We start from the raw sequence: 22863 nt of genomic DNA, 5'->3' as shown, positions 1-22863 counted from the left end.
TGCAAAACAAACCCCACAACTAATCTGATTAAACTGGGCAAAGGACCTGAATGACATCCTTGAAAAGAAGACAAGCAAATGGTCAACAGGTATACGAAAAGGTTCTCAGCATCACTAATCATCAGGGAAACGCAGAACAAAATCACAATGACATATTACCCCACACCTGTTACGATGGCTATTATCAAAAGCACAAGAGATAACAAGTGTTGGGATGGATGTTGAAAGAAGAGAACCTTGGTACATTGTTGGTGGGAATAGAAATTGGTACAGCCATTTGTAAAACAATAGGGAGGGTCCTCAAGAAATTAAAAATAAAATTACCATGTGACCCAGCAACCCTTCCTCTGGGTATTTACCCAAAGGAAATGAAATAGGTATCTCAAAGAGATATCTGCACTCCCATGTTCACTGTGGTGCATTTTAAATCTCTGAAGCAGCTGTAAAGGTGGGGTCTGCTGCTTTCAGATGGTCTGTTTCTTTTGGCTGTTCTCTAGCTTCACAGGTGCCCATCAGATCCCTCCTCTGGAGAGGTCCCCAAGCTCCCGGACAGTGGATTTTAGTGGAGCAGTCTTTGCTTGGTCCTCAGAGGCTGTTATTTCAATAAAAGCTCACCAAAAGTTGAGGTGGGGTGGTGCCCATATAAAACGAGGAAGTACACTCTAACATACTTCTCCAACGGGCTTTAACACATTATATGGAATTTTCCCATTAATCTGACCTTTAAATTTAAAATTAAATGTAAATATGTAATTAAATGTAAATATGTAAACATTTAAAAAATTAAATGTAAATATGTACTGATTAAAGTACAACTGCCCAGAAACTCGGTTCTCATCTCGAAGTCCTTCCTCTCTCTCATCAGTTGTCTTCCTGTCTCATTTAATGCAAATAAGTTGCAGGAATTTTTTTTCCAAATAGCCTTCAAACCCATCTGTCTATATTTTATCATTCCCCCTACCACTTTCCTTCAGGCGAAGGAACAGAAACTCCAGAACCAAACTCCTCAGGTCCGAGTCCCATCCCTGCTACTTGCCAGCTGTGTGATCTTGTGGACATTGTTTCTGAAGCAGCTACAAAGGACAAAACAACACCTTCCTGCTCCCACCCCTCCTCGTATGATCTTCAAATTGTTGATATCACCCCAGGCAGATGGGCCCCAACGTAGACAAGCACCAGGCAGAAAGTAAACCCTATAGGCACAGTCACTCAGTGGCATCTGGACAGCCTTACTCTTGCTGCTGGCCCTCCCTCATGATTAAGAACTTGGGCTTTGGTGATTGATATGGACTGAATGTTTGCATCCCTGCAAATTTGTATACTGAAGCTGTAACCTCCAGTTTCACTGTATCTGGATATAGGGACTCTGAGGAAGTGATGAGGGTTAAATGTGGTCACACGTGTGAGGCCCTAATCCAGGAGGGGGGATGCCCATATACAACAAGGAAGAGGCACCAGAGTTTTCCCTGTGTGCACACACCGAGGAAGGCCATATGGGTCATAGATAGAGTGTGCCCATCTGTGAGACAGGAGGAGAATCCTCATCAGAAACTGAATCAGCCATAACTTTGGTCTTGAACTTCTAGCCTCCAGAATTGTGAGAAATAAATGTCTGTTGTTTAAGCCACCCAGTCTATGGGTTTTGTGTTTGTTATGGCAGCCTGAGCAGACCAGTACAGTGACCATTTAAACAAGGTTTTTAATGTCTTTGAGAAAAGCCTCATTTTCTTATCTGTAGAATAATTACACCTGCATTAAAAAAAAAAAAAAAAAACAAACACAAAAACTGGCCCAGGCTTAGTATAGGGAAAGGATAATTTCCAACAAAACTTATTGGTAGGGAGGCCAGTCTATAGTGATCCTTTTTGTAATGATTTATTTTGGTGGACAATCTCAATTTTAAAAAAAAAAAAAGAAGAAGAAGAAGAAGGAAATCTATAAGTGAATTAATGATTGGAGGAAGGAAAAAACTGAATCGACATGAGCATGCAGGGCTATTCTCCAGAGAATCAACCATCACCTTGTCCTGCCACCTGCCACCTCTGCTTCCTGGATATCTCCTGATTCCTTCTGTTCCTCCCTATGGCCCCTGCTGAAATTCTGACTATTCTCTTTCTCTCATCTTCTCTCTGCTCCACTCCTATCCCCTGCCTTTCCCTTTCCTCCCTTTCCCTCTCCTCTCCTCTCTGAGGTTCCTCGGCAGCCCCGGAGGAGGTCTCCATGCACTGCAGCCAGAAGACTGCTAAGTTCTTCTCATTTGCTACCCTGTCCCTCACTTCTCTGTTGGAGACTCTGCACTGATGCTCTGCTGCTCTTCAGATAACTCCCCAGGAAGTCTCCAGTGCGACTCACAGGGCCTATTAGACTCTCTCCACTCTAGGACTTAGCGTGATCCAGCCACTCTGAATTTCTTCCAGTCCCCCAGAAGCCCCAGTCTCTGTTTTCTTGGGGGCCTCCGCGTAGGACATCCTGCTGCCTCTTCCTCCAGAGGCTAATTTCATTTCTTCTTATCCTTAAAGTCTCAGCTTCACCTTCACTGCCTTCTGGAAGCCTCATCTGATCCCATTCAGGGATAAGCATGCTGTGCTTCCTTGATACCCTGCTCACCTATTGTTACATGTCATTTTGTAATCCCCTCCTCCTACTTCTTCACCCTCATAAGCTCCCTGAGGGCTGGGACTCTAACTGTATTGTATCCCCGGCACCTGGCACAGTGTGTGGTACTGAAGAGACTCTATGTGGATGATAAACAACTGTACCATTTACTTCGGCTTAGAGAAATGCTTGCAAACTGATTTCCTCAAACCATCTCACTTCTGGAATTTACCCTTTTTAATGATTCTGCTTGGGCCTACATTAACTTTTGCCTTTTTTCCACCACTTTCGTTCATGCAGATTATATGAGGTCCTGGCATGTCAAAATTATCTTGAATAAGCCTGACTTTATCACCCTCCATTGTTGAGTCACTAAGGACCTTTCTGAGTCCCCATGCACACTCCCAGATCTGGAATGTGTTTTCCTTTCAATACAGCACCCCTGAGAACTGTGCCATATCAAGGAGGAAGCGATGACCTTGTAGATGGGAGGGGAGCTAGAGAGAGTCTCACACTAACCAGTTGCATGGGTTTCCACATTGAAGGAAACAAGAATGATGGGAAAGAATAAAGAGAAAGAAGACAGAGAATAGAGGACACTGCATGTTACATCTCATGTTTTGTGGAGCAGGTTGTTGTTATGAGCTATTCTCATTTTATGAAAATCATTAAATCTTTGTTTTCCTCTGGTTCTTTATTGTGCACTCAGAGATCACTTAGGGTATTTCATCAAGTCTCTATGAAAAAGAAACTTGCTCCAGAGACAGATGCAAAAGGAAGAAAGGGCTGGCCCAATGCTGCAATTCTCCCTAGAAGGAAAAGCATTTGTAATCAGCCTCGGCAGGGCCTGTCTGTGCAGCAGCCCCAGTGTGGGTGCATCTGCCCCTGCACCACAAATTAGAAAAGCGAGATTGGTCTGTTAATTGCAAAGCTGTGTGTGTCCCATGTTGTACAATGTGCTCTCACGTATACCATTGGACCCCCTTATACTCCCCAGAAAAGCCTCAGGAAGAGCGACAGAGCCTTACCCAGGCTCCAGCTGTGTCTCTGGCACAACAAAGGCCCTATGTTTATAGGCTAAGAGCATTTTGTTCATACACAGTTAGCATGCTTGTTCAGCTATACATAACACTATACTGCCTCCATTGTTTTCTATAGAAAACAACATTTAGTAATTATATAATTCATAAATTTTGGAAGCCTCGTTTTAGGCCACAATGCCTTGTTTTAGAATACAATGGACATTTCAAATACAGGTTCGTGAAACTAAGTAAAACATAAAGGAATCTGACAATGATATTCTTTGTTGCTTTTTTAAAAATTTATTCATTTTAGGTCTGGAGTTCAAACTCTGCCCCACAATGCCAAGGTTCACTACAACTATGCCAATTTCCTGAAGGACCAAGGTCGGAACAAGGAAGCAATCTACCACTACAGAACAGCTCTCAAGTAAGCACCATACAGGGAGAGTGTTGGCCTTCGTGCTTTAAAGACCGTTGTTTATTTCACTTGGCCCTCCCAGTATATGGAGGGGGAGTTTGTTTCTCTTGACAGTAAACTGATCCTTGGAGGTGGGGTAGCTCTTGGACTCTGAGTCTTTTGGCTCAGTGTTCAAGTCTGCTATTAATGCAATAACTCTACCTTGCATCTAAGTCTTAGTGTTTTCTTGTAAAACTTTTCATTGCTATACATTACACAATGAACTGACAGTTGAATATATACATGCTAACAAGAGTTGGTTGTCAAAAACATAGTGGTAAGTTTTTATGGTATTTATTGCAATGAATTTTAATGGTATGCATATAGAAAGCCCTAGACAACCCATGCCTGAAAGTATTTCCATGAAGACATTTGAGTATAGAAATTAAATGCCCTGAAAGTTGTATTAAACAGAAAGGAAATGATAAGACAGTTGATTACCGTATTGGGGATATGTTAGTTTTGTGTGTGTGTGTGTGTGTGTGTGTATTAACATTCTCCTTTTAGTCCTCCAATGGAAGAAAAAATACTAAACATATCCTTAGATACGGCTTCAGAAGAAACTAAAAATTTAAGTTCTGCCTTACTAGCAGCAATCTGCTAGTATCAGAAGCAGAAGTACCCGACTAGCCAGTCGGAAATACCCAACCAGCCAGTTATAGTTGCCTGGCAAGCTCCAATTATAGGCAAAATAAAGCAAGGTTAATCCTCTCTTTTATTAAATATTATGATGCTCACAGAAGCCTTTGAAGATGTTTTCATGCCTCTACAGATTGACTGCCTACATTTGGTTGAATTTTCTGACGGTTTCACTTTGGGATATGCTTAAAGTACATCTACCAACCAAATCATGCATTTCACTGAAGTGTCTACTTGGATTGTCTCAAGGCTTATTTTGACAGTGTCATTGTTACATTTACACAAGCATATTGCTTATCAATCAAAATCTTTTAGACTTTAGGACCTGTTACTTAATATTTAACGTGACAAATATGGCAGAAGTTGGTTTTGTTTGTGTGTGTGTGTGTGTGTGTGTGTGTGTGTGTTTAGACAGAGTCTTGCTCTGTCACTTAGGCAGGAGTGCAGTGGCACGATCTTGGCTCACCGAAACCTCCACCTCCCAGGTTCAAGTGATTCTCCTGCCTCAGCATCCCAAGTAGCTGGGATTACCGACATGCACCATCACGGTCAGCTAATTTTTGTATTTTTATTAGAGACCAGGTTTCACCATGTTGACCAGGCTGGCCTCGAACTCCCGACCTCAAGTGATCCACCCACCTCAACCTCGTAAGGTGCTGAGATTACAGGTGTGAGTCTCCAAACCCAGACTAATATGGCAGAAGTTTTAAACCATACATATCAAGTTTGCTATCAATTATTTTCCCAAATATTACAAGAAATATAAGTTCCAGAGGAATAACTGTATCAAAGCTTTTAGTTGAAGAAGTTTTTTATTACAGAATAGAAGGTCATTTTTAAGATTTAATCAATAATTCTGTTCTTTCATCGGAAGACAGTTTCCAAAATGTTCATAATGCTTATATCTGGGGGATGAGATTATAGATTAATTTTTTCCTTTATAATTTCTTGTGTGTTCCAGGTGTTCCACAATGATTATTCCTTTTGCAATGAGGAAATGTCATTTTTTAAAAGGCATATTCCTTCAAGGGTACATAAAAGTATATTTTGGCTTTAATAATTAATATTTATCAATTTTAGATGGCATTCTTGAAGAGAGGAAAAGGGCAGTAAGTTTGCCTGAAACTTACATGGTTGATAGGAAGTGTATCAGTATCTTTTTAATTGGTTTTCTTATAACAGACTATTTTCTTTCAAGTTCAAAAAGAAAAATAAGGCAGACCCTCAGGCACAGCTTGGAGCAAAAGTATAAATTAAACAAAATTCTCTGGCAGTTGATTTTGTAGAATTATAGTAGCTGGTTGGGTACTTCCGTTTCTTTGCTGTGAAACAATATAAATAAATGTTTGCTTCAACAACTGTGCTTCTGGAAGAAATATGTCCCTTGAGACATGGGGAAAAATGATTAAAGCTATAAATATATTACATATAGTAATTAGTGAAACAGTTTATGCTCTCAAACTGGATTCAAAATACTTCTGGTTAAAAATATCATTTTTGTGTGGATACCTCTGTGGTGAATTTTCAACGGATGTGGGTATTTTTGTTGTTGTTGTTGTTTTTAAGGAATAGATTGTCACTCTTTGTGTTAGAGGGAAAAGGAAAATACCAGAGCTATTCATCATTTTGATGATTATTTATCCTTGGTGACTGGAAGATTGCCCTTATTTTGATGTTGCGATTTCTTTGTGGAAGTTGCTGAGACAGGGATTCCTCTCCCTCCCAGCTGCTCCACCTCTACTTCAACTTTAGAGTATCTGATGTTTTTCATATTTGCACACAGCAAGAAAGAGGTGATTAGGGAAATGCAAGGTTGAAGGCGCTATTATCTGAAATCAATTCCAGCAATTATCCATTAGTGTTGTAATGACTGAATAGATCTCAAAGGCAATGGTGAAATTAATCATCAGGGTTGTACCTATACCAGTCTCTTTTTGGCTGGCTTACAATGCTGAAAATAGCACTATAATAAGTTAGTAATTATGTATGACATGAATATTCTGCTTCTTTTAATTTTTTTTTATTTTTTGAATAATGCGGAAGTACCACTGACTTCTCCTTCCTCTTTACCTCATTTATAATATTTCTGTAGTATAAGGGAAATCTCCCTTGGAAAATATTGCATCTAAGGTCATGTATTCAGTTTAAGATTCAAATCATCAAAGAAAAATGTCAAAACCCTTTTCTGAAATCCTCAACGAACACCAAGTGTTAGCTTTGCTTTGCTGTGGGGGCAGTTCTCACATTTATAACTCCTACAGTAATATAAAGCCTGGGATTATCTATGTTGGAGATTCAGAAAACCACTGGCAGACCTGCCATAGGCCTCCAGAGGTCTCTGACCATTCAGTTACCCTGGAGAAGGTTTCTAACATTCTACCTTGTGTGATGGGAGTAGAAAGTCCAGAGACCACGCAACAAGTCACCCCTTCCTACACTAAACTCCCAAGAAATGCCTCAGCGAATAAGCCCCGAAAGAGAAATAGTGATTCTCCTTGAATAAAGGCAAGATATTGATGTGTACTTGGCCATGTGTGTGCTTTGTCAAATAGCTTAAAAAGTCGGTTAAAAATAGAGAATCATAAAACAAATTAAGCAAACTCTTGAGTGTTTTATTTAACACTGAAATTTCAAAGGTACATCCATTCACCAATCTTCTGATATCAAATCAAATCCTTCTCTTCAAGTAAGAATCCTCTAATTAGAATCTGCAAAAGCCACCTCCTAATTCATTGCTATGAGTCTCAGTTTTGATATTTAAAATTGGAAGAAAAATTTAAAGAGATTTGCAACATAATTTGAGTAGACTGAGATTTTTCTAATTTTTCTCTTCCAGTCTTTTACAATTATTTCACATCTAATTCAACAGTGATTTTTTGAACATCTTTCCTTTTTGAGCATTTTCAAAGCATTTACTTATTTTCCATAGAAATAATTCCTTTCGCACTTAAATTTTATCAGTTTGCGAGACCAGGCTCTTTTCTCCTGGTGTAACTAAATTTTGTATTGTGCTTTTAATGCTCCTATACAAAAGAAATCTTCACTCACTATTTAGTTGCCTAACACATGGGAAGGGATAGAACTAAAATCTTTCTGATTAGAATGTTTAATGCATAACATAGAGACTTGTTATGATAATAGTGCCTATTGATATAACTCTTTGTATTCCCTCCCATATGGATCACAGGAACTTTATAAGGACATTGCATTAGACTGCAATACGTGTATGTAGAAAAATAAAGTAATAAAGGATTGAGTACTGAAGAGACACCATATCATTAGAGTCTAAAGAAATCTACCCATGTCGAATTAACCAATGTTTGCTGATACCTTGAGTATATCAGTAAGACTACTTTATTATAATTCCTTTTAATAATGCGGTTTATAAAACTATTTCTGTCATGTTCAAACAGAAAAAAATAAAGCAGACCCTGAGGCATAGCTTGGGGTGAAGTCTGAACATGTTTAAAAAATCAGGAGTCAATGAGTATTTTAAAAAGTCCTTTTAAGATAACTCGCTCATGACCACAGGTGGACTTGGATACCAGCTGCCGTGTATTTCTGGAAGGAATTAAAATTTCAATTACCATTTGTTAGCCAGGTTTAACAAGTGGAGATGTGTTCTTCAGCTGATGTGGTATTTTCAGGTATAAAAGCTCAAATATGCTTTCTAATATCACAAGTAGACACAAAATTATGTTTGTTGCTTCTTGTTGACGAAATTACATTCTCACTATATATATGCTGTGTTAATTAAATCTGGCAGTTTTATTCATAAGCTCAGGAAATTAAACATTATTTCATTTAGAAAAAAAGAACAACAGAATTTAAGACACATTGTGGCCATACTTATGAACTGAATTTCAAAATGAAATCTCCATAATTTATTTTCAGAGAAGTTTCACTTTCTCTGGCTATCTTAGATCACTTTTTCATCTTAAAAACTCTGTTATATATGGGTCCCCAGAAAACAGAATCCAAGGCAAAGATTTGCAAGCAGGAAGTTTGTTAAGGAGCACCCTCAGGAACATCAGGGCAGCAGGAGAGAGATGTTGAGTAGAACGCAGTTCCAACAGAGGCCTCGGCTGATCCCATGGGGAGCTCTGGAACTGGGATGTCCCCTTAGAGATGTCATGAATGGAGGCAAGAGATTTACCTTTAAGCCCCCATTTCAACCAATCGCTGTATCCGGGACGGGAGTGTAGCCTTGGGAAGGCAACTCCCCAAGGCTGAAAGCAATGCCCAGAGAGGAGCTGGACTCTTGAGCTGCCAGCAGCCAACACTCCTAGCAGCCAGGAGAATATGCACTTCAGCCTCGATGGGGAACTTTACACCAGCTGTGATTTCTTGTATAAGTAAATATGGCAGGTTTAGCAAAATAGGGTTGAGATTTTCTGTTAAAAATGAGAATAGCGATGCTGCCTACCTCATAGGGTTGGGGGATTACCAGATAATTCATATAAAAGACTTAAGCAATATCCTTAAGCAGTGAGAGCAATAACACCCTCAGTAAATGTGACTAACACACAGAATCCAACCACCTCCTTCCACCTCCACTGGCCCATCACCTGTCACCTGGACTGCAGCAATATACTCCTAATTGGTGTTGTGGCTTTCACCTTTGCCCTGTTTCCCTTCAGTCTGTTCTCAATAGAGCATCCTCAGGGATCTTCCCAGTACTTTGGGAGGTCGAGATGGGTGGATCACATGAGGTCAGGAATTCAAGACCAGCCCCGCTGGAGCCCCACTCACAGCAATCTGGAGCTCAGAAGGCTCCAGTTACCCCACCTCACTCACAGGGAAAGTGGGAGGCCCTGCAGCAGCCTCCATGCTCGCCCTGCACCACCTGCCGCCTTACTTCCATGACCCATCTCCTGCTCCTCTTCTTGCTTACTCGGCTCCAGCCACACTGGGCTGCAGGCACATGCATGCCAGCCACATCACCTTCCTGTTTCAGGGGTTCTGCGTTCTGCTGTCTTCTCCCAGAACCCATTCCCACTTACCTCAATGGCTGCCTCCCTCATACCCTTCAGCACTCCTCATATGTGTCATCAGCTTCGCCATCAGGCCTCCCCGGGCCACCCCACTGAAGACTGCAAATACCACCAGCATTCCCTGTTCCCCCTCTTAGTTTCATATTTCTCCATTTATCACCCTCCGCTATACTCACCTATCATTTTGTTAATTGTCTATGTCCCTCCTCTACCCAGTAAACTGCATGAAAGCAGAAATCTTTGTCCTTATCTACAGCATGGAGGAGAGTGCCAGGAACACGGCACTGAGTAAATATTTGTTGAATGGAACAATGCTACATATAAACTTCTTTATACTGTGGTTTTTTGTGTTTGTTTTTTGAGACAGAGTCTCGTTCCTGTTGCCCAGGCTGGAGTGCAGTGGTGCGATCTCAGCTCACTGCAGCCTCTGCCTCCTGGGTACAAGCGATTCTCCTGCCTCAGCCTCCCAAGTAACTGGAATTACAAGCACCTGCCACCGTACCTGGTTAATTTTTGAATTTTTAGTAGAGACAGGGTTTCACCATGTTGGCCAGGCTGGTCTTGAACTCCTGACTTCATGTGATCCACCTATCTCGACCTCCCAAAGTGCTGGGGTTACAGGCGTGAGCCACTCCACCCAGACTTATACTGTGTTTTTAAAGTATGTGAATTACCTAGAATGTTTTAAAAGGTAACTGAGGTATAATGTAAAACCTGAACGCCATCAATAGCAGAAGATCCTAAATTACTTCTATCTTTTCCTCTTCCTGGGTGCTAGATTGGCAAGGGGTAGACTTGTGATGGATAATTTCATGTCAGCTTGGATGGGCCATGATACCCAGATATTTGGTAAAACATTATTCTAGATGTTCCTTCAAAGGTACTTCTTGGATGAGATTAACATTTAAATGAGTAGACTTTGAGTAAAGCAGATTATCCTCCAGAATGTGGGTGGGCCTCATCCATCCTGTTGAAGGACTTAACAGAAAAAGACAGACTTCTCTGGAAGGAGAGGAAATCCTGCCTACAGACTGCCTTCTGGATTCTAACTGCAGTTCTTCCCTGGGCCCCCAGCCTGCCAGCCTACTCTGCAGATTTTGGACTTGCCAGCCTCCACAATCATGAGAGCCAGTTCCTTAAGAAAAGTGTCTCCCTAAATATACACATCCTGTTGCTTCTGTTTCTGTGGAGAACCCTAATTCAGATTTTCCTCTTTTACTGCCCTGCTGGTTTTTCACCCCTAAGGCTGATCTGTTCTTTTCTGCTCGAGGTTCCATGATTTCCAATTTCTCAGAGCTTATTTATAATCCTCTGTTTAAATCCCTTGCTTCCTTCCCTTCACCTGGCACTTTCCCATTAATATTTAAGTATTCTCAAGTTGCTCCTACCATCAAACAAACAAACCAGTGGCTCTGCATCTCTTGTTTCCCTCCTCCTGCCATTCATCTGTGTGCTTCCTTATCTCCTTCCTGCCTTTCAAGTGTCAAAATTTCCCAGAAAGTTGCAATGTCTTCCTCATTTTCTCTCATTACTCACTCAACTACATTCTGGCATCAGCTCCCTCCCCACCCTTGAAACTGCTCTCCCCAAGGTCACCAGCTGCCTCCATGCAGATAAATCCAATGGACCATGCTTGGGCATCAAATTACCTAACTCTCAGCAGCATTTGACTTTGATGACCACTCCCTCCTCCTTAAAGTAATTCTTTTTTAGCATCTGTGACACTATGCTGTCTTGCTTTTTTCTGCTCTTTCTTTAGACTGTGCTGCCTCCACCAACCCTTAATGGAAGAGTTCTCAGGAACCTTTACTCCTTCCCTACACCTTGTTCTCTTCTCAATCTTTGCTTTCTAAGGGGTTTCTTCAGTCCCAAAGGCTTCAGTTAGCATCTTGTATATGCTAGTTGACCGTCAAATCTGTGACTTTACCCAGTTGGACATTTTTACGAATTGCCCTCTGCACCTCAAACTCGACTGGTCATCTTCTACCCAAAACCTGCTCCTTGTCCTTTATTTTCTTCCTTTCCATTCTCTGCTTCAGCCAGAATAAAATCCTTTCAGTTTCTCAAGTTCTGTTTGGTTTTGCTTTCTCTCCTTGGAACCCTTTCTTTCCTCTTCCTGCTCTTACCCCTCCCTTGCGCTCCCAGTCCCCTTTGTTGCTGCCCCTCCTAGTAAAGCATCATGTCTCCTGGAAAAACCCTGGTGAATGTCTCAGGCACCTCTCATTTGCCCTCCTCCTGTATGCTGCTGTCAGCTCCTGCTCAGCTTTACTGCTCTGTCTGCTCTCCTTACAGAGCATTAGAGTCCATTGGTTTTCCTGTCTCTCTTCTGCCACAGGGCACTCTTGAGGGCAAGGACAGCTTTCTCTTTACTGCTCTGTGCCCTTAGCAAACAACCTGGCACATTGTACGTGCTTAATATGTGCTTGTGAAAAGAAAGGCTGGACAAACATAATGCATAAAATCTCTATCACAGTTCTCTTAGAGTCAGAGAACAACTCCATGAGGACAAACAGTGTTTCTCAATGACAGAGCTCTTGATATTTTGCAGAACAACTTTTCTTTATGCAGAACTGTCCTATGCATTGCAAGATGTTTCACAGCCCTAGCTCCTGCCCCTTATATATCAGGAGTAATACGCAGTTCCTGTGGTGGATATTGAAAATGTGCCCACTCTCCTCCCCACTCCTCTTGATCTCCTTACTTGGCAGTTATTAATTAGGAATACGAACATACTTTTCCTACATATACCATTGTATCTTCTCTGAGATAATCCATCAACCAGAGTGCACTCATGCTAGGAAGTGTTAGTGGAACAAGGATCCCAGGTGCACATTGATCTGTCACACAGGAACCACACAGGATTTTGAATGTCCTTATGACCTTGGATATAGCTTTTTCAATTACACGTGTCTGGAATTCCATTTGGCCTCGAGCATATTGGAAAAACTTGGAGAAAATTGCTCTGGTGCCTATGGGGATCATTTGCTTCAGATGATGAAGGATTGACAGGCTTTGGAGGGAGTGCTTGACAAAGAACATTCCCACATTCTTAAAATGGAGAGGGTTACTTGCCCTTCACATCTGAGAACTCTCGGTATAGGAGAAACAGATGGACACAGAATGACTTGAGTATTCACTAGGTTAGCGATGAAGAAATTAATGGATGTGATTTTGACTGATGGGAGCAAGTTGAAAGCTATCAGCAACAGTGAAGAGAGTGATTTTTCTGAGGATGAAGAATCCATGTGAGGAAGGAGAACTGGCTGCTTCAGCCTGGCATGGATTCATCAGGGCTACACAGGGAGCCAGTCAAACCACCCAGAGGTCCTGCAGCTAACCCCAAAATATGAAATGTATGTAGTGTAACAGGTGTGATGATGGATATTTTTATATCCACCATCTCATTTGTTCACATAGAAGCCCATTTATTCACAGAAAAGGTCAGTATGTTATTAAGCTTACTTTTTTAGAGAAAGCAACTAAAGCACAGACATAAATTCAAAAGCACATAGCTGGAATGCCTCTCATGGCTTCTGACTCCAAATCCAGTTATTTTTCCACTCCAGCAAAGCAGTTTCCTATCTATCCTGCCACAAAAACCAAAGTTCACCCCAAGCCTCTGAGAAAGGTTAATTATGTTCACCATTTCTATTTAAAGGAATAGAGAAATACTTAATTCAGTAAACTTCCCAACCTCTAGCAGTAAATTCTCAGGAATCAGGTTCAGCCATTTAAAATGATTCATTTCCTAAGGGCACTCGAGAGCCATGGCTTTACTCTGCATAGTCTTGGAAAACTGGGAGGAGCCCTTCTACATTACTATTGGAGGTCATCCATTGTGCAAGGTCAGATGATTTAGCTGGCCCCTCTTGAAGAGTGCGTCACATTTCCCTGAATTGCAGTTGAGGCTTTTCCCCAAGGCTATCTGTAATGGATCAGAAGGAGCACAGTGCAGAATGAAAGTGGTAAAACTTATTTGCTAGGTGCTAATGGCAATTTTAAACAATTAAACAAGCAGACTAATCAAATGATCAGTTTTACTCAAGTGCAATTTAGTAACATGGTGACTTAAATTTTGCAAAATAAAGGAACCATGCACTTAAAATATGCCACAGACTAATATGGTTGGAAATAATGCTGTCAACTCTTGAAATGAAGTTTATTTTGTATATTTTTCAGTCCAGTGGAATTCAGGTTTTATGGTGGAATGTTTTTCTCAGTCATGTTTTTCTTTTGGACTCTTATTTTCTCAACAGGAAATAGAAAATAAACATCTGACCTTAGCATAGTTAACCTCAAATAAATTAATGTGTGGTATGAAAATCGGACAAGTATACACACCCTGAAAATAAATCAGGGTGTGTATACTCTCAAAGGAAATTGCAAGCTAGAGCACATCATTCAATATTATTTGAACAATGAAATGCCATATAAGGCACTCAGATAATGAAAAGTAAACAGCATTCTTAACTTTGGAATAGATTGTACAAAATTTAAAGTAAATAACTGACATAAAATTCAAAACTTGATTTTATTCACATACAGCTTATGTCTATGGATCTTTAGGTGAGGTTAAAGCTTAAGAAGGGTAAATCAGAAAGCACGTATGTAAATCTTACACACTTACTGAGTGTGGTTAATCCCAAATGGCTTTCCACAATACTGTGCTTTTCAGAGACACCATGATTATTTTGTATGACAGAAGACAAATTTTTGCAGTGAAGATTCTGAGTAGCCAAACTTTCTGGGTATTGAGTCTATTTCACTTCTGCCACTGAGAACTAGTTCCTATAAGAGCATAGTTGAGTGATTTAGCCAAAGAAACAAGAAGATGAAAAGAATTATTCCAAATGAAGCTCTAATTTATTTGCTGAATGTTGAATGACAAATGAAGTTTGAAAACAGATTTACAGGAGCCAACTGCCTTCTTGACATTTAAGAACACAAGTGCTTCTGAGATGTCTTTTCTTTTCCATTAAAAAATGGAGTTTCACTGTCTCCCAGGCTGGAGTGCAGTGATGTCACCATCGTGCCCTGCAGCCTCAAACTCCTAGGCTCAAGTGACTGAGATGTATTTTTTTTATAACCTATTATTTACTTAATTTCTCTGAGTTTCCCTTTCCTCAACTGTAAAATAAATAGTACAGTAATTCTACTTAAGCAGTTTTGAAGGGTAAATGAGACAATGTCTGAGACAGCACTTTAAAAATGTAAAGTACCATTTACACATCCTAGGTCCTCTGGAACTCATTTTCTCTTGTTCCTGCCTTCTATTTTTTGCTTAGACAAGTGTTCCTTCCCAGGGACTTTCTCCTATTAACATGTTGACATTCATTCTTCAGAGATAAGATGAGAGTCCTTGACTGCCTACTCTATTAATTCTACTTAAGGAAATGTCACTAGATAAAAATTAAGAACCCCTAAAATGCTTAAATGGATATTGTTTATCCAGAAACTAAACTACCCAATACTTGAACACAAATTTTTCTTCAACTCATAGAACTACATCCCTATATGTACGTGTATTTTATTTTTATTTTTATTTTTATTTTGAATTTTTGTAGAGACAGGGTTTCGCCTTGTTGCCCAGGCTGGTCTCAAACTCCTGAGTTCAAGCGATCTGCCAGCCTGGACCTCCCAAAGTGCTGGGATTACAGGCATGAGCCACCTCGCCCGGCCCCATACATTTCTTTTTTAGTGAGGAAATAATAAGCTTCTTTGTACCCCAGAACAATTGGACAATATAACTCATTTTCTCTATAATAAATTTTAAAAATTAAATAAAAATAATAATAAATAGCAAAAGAATTTTCATAAACAATTCAATGTTGAAGAATACTGTGAGAAAGAAAATCCAGTGAGTGCTCTTACAAAATCAGGCCTGAAAAAATAGCCCTGAAAAATCACCACTGTTCCACTTCAGCAAATCTTTTCTTGAGGTTTTGTGGATGGGGAAGGGAATAACCACTATCAGGACATTTGTAAAACATACCTGTAGAAGTTAAAGTCAAGATGGACTTAATTTATTCTGACAATTGATGTAGCAACATAGACATCTCTTAAATTATTCATCTTTCCAATAGAAAATTCCCTTCCTGGAGAGATCAGGATTGAATTAGGCCCAAGTTAATTCAAACGCAAATTTATTTAAAAAGTAAACACAGAAAATAAATTTTGTCCTTGCATAGGTCTGCTGTAGAGTGTGTGTTTTAAGGAAATATTTACATCTGTGTGTGTGGTTTTTTTTTTAGATATTTTTTCTGACCTGGTTGTTAAGAATCCTTTTAATGAAATTCAGCTTGGTTTCATAAATAATGCAAAGTTTGCTTGTGATTAGGTGAGCCTCCTCAGGTACCCAGAGAGAGAAAGCATATTAATACTAATGGCTAGCAAGCCGTTAGTATTGCCAGGAATAAGCAACAGCTACACATTTTCCAGGTGGAGGGCTTTGCTAGGTTATAGAGTCAGCGAGTCCCTGTTAATATCAGCAGTCTCCTTTCTTGAGGATTTGGGGCTCTTTGCTAACATAGAACCTCTTCCCTGACTATAGTTGGTTCCCCTCCTGAGCATCACGTTTCTGCAGCTCCAAGTTGGTTCTTGGAGCACAAGGCATAGTAAAGGCCTTTCCTCTTATAGTGCTTCTGTTTCTCTTTACTTCTCTTCTTACTATTCACTTTTGTTTTTAAGAGTTCAGGGTGGACTTGAATTCTGTTTCTGATTTGAAGGAAACAAAAGAGAAAGTGAAAGCCATTTCTGTAGTCAGTGGCCTTTGGAATACATGACTGTTCATTTAAATGGCAGCGGGGTCATGAGTGAATATAAAATTCATGAAGTTGGGCTTAAAACTTACTGGAGATGACCGGCTGCTTGCAGAGCAAACAGGCACCTTACATGGGTGATCCCATGGTGGAAGGTCTTATTGAATTTAGCCTGTCCTTTCCTTTAGTGTTTTCACCTCAGAAGTTCATTTCAAGGGTTCAGAGCCTTAAAGAAATAGGAAAAAGAGAAAGTCTTAAGAAATTATCTCCTCTAAGAAAAAGGAAGACACATGTCCGAGATATGCTTTCTGTTACTGCTTGTTGTAAAGGAAATAAGGAGTATGGAAATTGACCTCATCACATGCACTGGACAACCCTTAAATCTTTTGATGGTTACAGTGCTTTGCTGAACATACAAAGCAAACAAAAACCAAAGCTTCTTTAGAAGAATTCGAGTCCTGGCTGTGATGTGCTCAGCAACCACTTCCAAAGTAATTCTTAGACACAGGCTTCACAGGACACTTTTCTGGGCATAGAGTGAAGGAACAGGTACAGAAACCTATTTCGCCCTCATCATAGCCTCATATCTTCTAAAGGCATCTCAGAGAGAGCACCAAGCGCTTGTCTCCCAGGAACTGAAGTTGGATGTGATGGGGCCAGTATGAGAGACCCTTAATTTGTCTGTGCTAATTAAATGCGATCAGAGGGAAGCAGACAACAGCGCATGTGCTGGGTCAGTGTGCTTTCTGCCAGACTTCCTCTAAAGATCTCTCTCCTAACAGCCTCCAAAGCTTCTTTGAATAATTAGAGCTTTCAGACTTTGGGAGGATGTAATATTCATTTGAATTGATTCTAGCCCTTGTCAGTCAAGAGGAACATTACAGAGTGCCTTCCTGGAAATATTAGTTCTGAGGGATGTTTATAGCTGCTCTGTAAGGGAGTAGGGAAGGGTCAAATAAACTTAAGAGACTCTGGGTAGAGCAAAGATTAAAAAGCTGTGCAACTTGTCTTCCCTGTCCTTTTAATAGGAACCTTTTCTGTTCCAGAATTAAACTGATCTTTTTAGAAGGTATGGAAAAGGGAGCAAGCATGGCATTTTATTGTCAAGGGGTTTGACAAGTACAGATCCTGTTTTTATTACTTGGGCATTATCTTGGCATTTCTACATTAAAAGCCAGCTCTACCGGCTTATTCAAAGTACTCTGGGTGACAAAGGTGGAACAAACCTACCAGACTGCTAACTATGTCCACTCTGAACATATCAAAAGCAATTAAATTATGGAGCTGTGTGGATTTGGCTTCTTTATAGTTTTGAGTTTAGGAAATAAATTGGTTCCCTTCCTACCTTAATCAGTATAAATTTGATGTACTGATGTCCACCTCATACTCTTTTACATTTGCTTTTGAACATTAGGAATGCTATTTTTTTACTTCATCTTACCTTTTTTTTTTTTTTTTTTGTCTTTAAGTGTTCTAAGTTCTTAGTATTTTCTGTCTGAGACTGTACCGGGACAGGTGGAACCAAATTGCAGTAGGAGGGGGGAAATGAGATAAAATAGAAAAAAGAGAAGAGGAGGCATTTTGGAGATTAAGTTTATTTTTATGGGGTGACGTTATATATCATCCTTTCTCAGTCATGGCAGTCTTACTAATGCTCCAATCCAAAGATGTTTATGGGCCAGGTGTGGTGACTCACGCCTATAATCCCAGCACTTTGGGAGGCTGAGGCAGGCAGATCACCTGAGGTCAGGGGTTCGAGACCAGCCTGGCCCACATGGTGAAACCTAGTCTCTACTAAAAATACAAAAATTAACTGGGAGTGGTGGCGGACACCTGTAATTCCAGCTACTTGGGAGGCTGAGGCAGGAAAATTGCTTGAACCTGGGAGGCCAGGGTTGCAGTGAGCCGAGATTGTGCCACTGCACTCCAGCCTAGGCAACAAGAGCAAAACTCTCTTTTTTGGGTTTTTTTTTTTTTTAAAGATGTTTATGAAGATTCCTCCTCAAAGGATCGCTCAGCATCTGGTATACATAGTGGATCCTGCACAGGCAGCTGGTCAGAGGTCCCACCAGGCCACAAACTCAGGCTAGAAACTTAGCACCTGAGGCAAGGAGGGTTTTCTATCACAAGAAGTGGAAAGTAATCTCATTAAATGTCTTTAACCCTGGTAGATCCACATACTATTTATTCTTGTACTATTTAAGAATTATTTAATTATAAATATGTGCATCCTTGCCCTAATTATATACTTTCACCTGCAAAAGTCGTTGACCAGTAAGATTGTACACAAACCATTCAAGTACAAGAATAATTCAGTATTTCATGTTGGCTGTTCATACCTGGGGAAAAAAGAACAAGCAAATTGTGCCCAACTTAGAAGTTTTTGAACCATCACAGCTTAATATTTTTAACTTTTCAGGTTGTATCCACGCCATGCAAGTGCGCTGAACAACCTTGGAACACTGATAAGAGACACAGCAGAGGCAAAGATGTACTATCAGAAGGCTCTCCAGCTCCATCCACAGCATAACCGGGCTCTTTTCAATCTGGGGAATCTCCTCAAGTAAGTGGACATCGATCAGGTGGCCTTGTGATTCCAAGAAACCCTTTCCTTCTGAACACTCATTTGATTGTGCTGCACTTGCCTCTTGCTGGAGCTAAGTAATTAGGGTTTTCAGACTTTGGCAGTGTGTAACATGCATCTCAGTTTCTATTCCTTATCAGTCAAAAGCTGTATTTCCCAGAGTGTCTTTCTGGAAATAGTAGTTCTGGAAGACTTTCACAGATTGTCTCTAAAGGAGTAAGAATGGAAAAGTGTTACGTCGTCAGATAAATTGAGAACATGCTGAGTTAAGCAGATTGTTTATTTATGGAAAGAAGCTTTAATATGCTAATATTCTTTGTGAATCTTCAAGAAGGGACTGTGGGATAGTCATTTTTGTCTTTTCTTTGTGTGTGTGTGTGTGTGTGTGTATGTGTGTGTGGAGGGAAGGCATTTTCCAAGACAAATATTCCATAATATACTTTGGGAAAGGCAGCATTCTCTGAAGTTATAGACAAATGGTTAACCATACTTCGACCCAGTTTGTGTTATAGGTGAGAAATAAAGTGAGGCTTGCTGGAATTAGTGGTGGGAATTAGTACTGATGACTTTGGTGCTTAGGAATAGTTCTCAGACATAACCTCTAGTGTTTGCATTTTACTTGCTGCCCTGATAAAGGTTGATAGTGTGATTGAAGTTACTGAAGACTACAGCAAAGGCTGCTTTTGCATCTTGTGTGTTTATGAATATAGTCTAGGCATGTTGGTGATGGTCCAGACAATGATAGTAGTAACAGTGGTGGTAGTTATGGAATTTAGCTTCTAAACTTAAAAGAAAAAAACAGGTTAACAAACATCAGAAATGGAAATTTAAAAGGTAAAAATGACCAGAATTGGAGAGTAATAATATGTTTATCTGTGCTTGTCAGAATGCTGACAATCCACATGGTTGCTGAATTGGTTTCCATCTCTTAGCTTCTAGAGGGCACATGTGGCTGCCTCTCCAATACCTTTAAGCTAATGGTTCACTTGGTCCTTTCTTCCTCTACCTAACAGGATTGTCTCCATTGCTGAGTAACTCAGTATGATGCATTTTCTTCACCTTCCTTTTACTCCTTGACTCTTACAGATTCCCATAGATACTGAATCTTTTTACTAATGTACATGTTAATGCACTTTTTAAAAAATCTCATTTGAACAGAAGCCTTGGAGTGAGTTAATCACAGAACAGTCTAATATAGTATAAACTGATAGGTGCCATCCTAGGTCTGAAGTTTTATGTGTAAGAATGGCTTTATCCATATGCCTGAACACAAAATCAAGGAAACACTACACAAAAATAAATGAATGCCAAGAAAATACAATGAAATAAAGTGAAAAAAATAAAGTAGAAGTCAGAAAACTAAATGAACTTAATTTTTCAAATTCGATAGCATTGTTAAAATTTGATAAAAACTGAGAATGATGAAAAACAACTGATAATGGGCTGGGCATGGTGGCTCATGCCTGTAATCCCAGAACTTTGGGAGGCTGAGGTAGGAGGATCGCTTGAGGCCAGGAGTTCAAGACCAGACTGGCAAACATGGTGAAACCCCATCTCTAATAACAATACAAAAATTAGCCAGGCATGGTGGCATGTGCCTACAATCCCAGCTACTTGGGAGGCTGAGGTACAGTAATCAGTTGAACACAGGAGTCGGAGGTTGCAATGAGCCGAGATCCCACCACTGCGCTGGGCGACAGAACAAGACTCTGCCTCAAAAAAACAAGCAAGCAAACAAACAAAAAAGAACAAATAAGGGCATCACATGATGGTAAAGGAGCAATGCAACAAGAAGAGCTAACTATCCTAAATATACATGCACCCAATACAATAGCACCCAGATTCATAAAGCAAGTTCTTAGAGACCTACAAAGAGACTTAGACTCCCACACAATAATAGTGGGAGACTTTAACACCCTGCCGTCAATATTAGACAGATCAATGAGACAGAAAATTAACAAGGATATTCAAGACTTGAACTCAGCTGTGGACCAAGTGGACCTAATAGACATCTACAGAACTCTCCACCCCAAATCAACACAATATTGATTCTGTTGATTCTTCTCAGCACCACATAGCATGTATTCTAAAATTGACCATGTAATTGGAAGTAAAACACTCCTCAGCAAATGGAAAAGAATGGAAATCTTAACAAACAGCCTCTCAGGCCACAGTGCAACCAAATTAGAACTCAGGATTAAGAAATTCACTAAAAACTGCCCAACTACATGAAAACTGAACAGCCTGCTCCTGAATGATTACTGGGTAAATAATGAAATTAAGGCAGAAATAAATAAGTTCTTTGAAACCAATGAGAACAAAGACACAACATACTAGAATCTCTGGGACACAGCTAAAGCAGTGTTTGGAGGGAAATGTGTAGCACTAAATGCCCACAGGAGAAAGCAGGAAAGATCTAAACTCAACACCCCAACATCACAATTAAAAGAACTGAGAAGCAAGAGCAAACAAATTCAAAAGCTAGCAGAAGACAAGAAATAACTAAGATCAGAGCAGAACTGAATGAGATAGAGACACACAAAAAAAAACCCTTCAAAAAATCAATGAATCCAGGAGCTGGATTTTTGAAAAGATTAACAACATAGATAGACCACTAGCCAGACGAATAAAGAAGAAAAGAGGGAAGAATCAAATAAACACAACAAAAAATGATAAAGGGGATATCACTACTGATCCTGCACAAATACAAACTACCATCAGAGAATACTATCAACACCTCTACACAAATAAACTAGGAAACCTAGAAGAAATGGATAAATTCCTGGAAACATACACCCTCCCAAGACTAAACCAGGAAGAAGTTGAATCCCTGAAAAGACCAGTAACAAGTTCTGAAATTGAGGCAGTAATTAATAACCTACCAACCAAAAAAAGCCCAGGACCAGACAGATTCACAGCTGGATTCTACCAGAGGTACAAAAAGGAGCTGGTACTATCCCTTCTAAAATTATTCCAAGCAATAGAAAAAGAGGGACTCCTCACTAACTGTTTTTATGAGGCCAGCATTATCTTGATACCAAAACCTGGCAGAGACACAACAAAAAAAGAAAATTTCAGGCCAATATTCCTGATGAACATTGATGAGAAAATCCTCAATAAAATAGTGGCAAACTGAATCCAGCACCATTATCTGCCATGATCAAGTCGGTTTCATCCCTGGGATGCAAGGCTGGTTCAACATATGCAAATCAATAAACGTAATCCATCACATAAATAAAACCAATTATAAAAACCACCTAATTATCTCAATAGCTGCAGAAAAGTCCTTCAATAAAATTCAACACCCCTTAATGCTAAAAACACTCAATAAATATTGATGGAACGTTATCACAAATTGATGGAACGAGGTATTGATGGAACGTTATCTCAAAATAATAAGAGCTATTTATGACAAACACACAGTCAATATCATACTGAATGGGCAAAAGCTGGAAGCAGTCCCTTTGAAAACCAGCACAAGACAAGGATGCCCTCTCTCACCACTCCTATTCAATAGCCCTCTCTCACTACTCCTATTCAACACAGTACTAGAAGTTCTGGCCAGGGCAATCAGGCAAGAGAAAGAAATAAAGTGTATTCAAATAGGAAGAGAGGAAGTTAAATTCTGTCTGTTTGCAGATGACATGATTATATATTTTAAAAACCCCATTGTCTCAGCCCAAAAACTCCTTAAGCTGAGAAGCAACTTCAGCGAAGTCTCAGGATACAAAATCAATGTGCAAAAATCACAAGCATTCCTGTTTCTTTATTCCAGTGATAGACAAACAGAGAGCCAAATCATGAGTAAACTCCC

General features: G+C 39.9%; 1 protein-coding gene across 4 annotated transcripts in view; it reads left to right on the top strand.

Annotated features, from left to right (window-relative positions):
* Positions 1–22863, top strand: part of TMTC1 (transmembrane O-mannosyltransferase targeting cadherins 1) — a 284687-nt gene that overhangs the window by 205673 nt on the left and 56151 nt on the right. For all 4 annotated transcript variants that reach the window (XM_031650377.1, XM_031650376.1, XM_031650378.1 and 1 more), the window contains 2 exons: positions 3931–4044; positions 18885–19028. In XM_031650377.1, coding sequence (XP_031506237.1) covers positions 3931–4044; positions 18885–19028 — 258 coding nt within the window. The remainder of the gene's footprint in view (positions 1–3930; positions 4045–18884; positions 19029–22863) is intronic.

This window comes from Papio anubis, chromosome 9, assembly GCF_008728515.1.
Source record: "Papio anubis isolate 15944 chromosome 9, Panubis1.0, whole genome shotgun sequence".
NCBI lineage: Eukaryota > Metazoa > Chordata > Mammalia > Primates > Cercopithecidae > Papio > Papio anubis.
The sequence above is the reverse complement of the archived record's forward strand: the minus strand, read 5'-3'. Positions and strand labels throughout refer to the sequence as shown.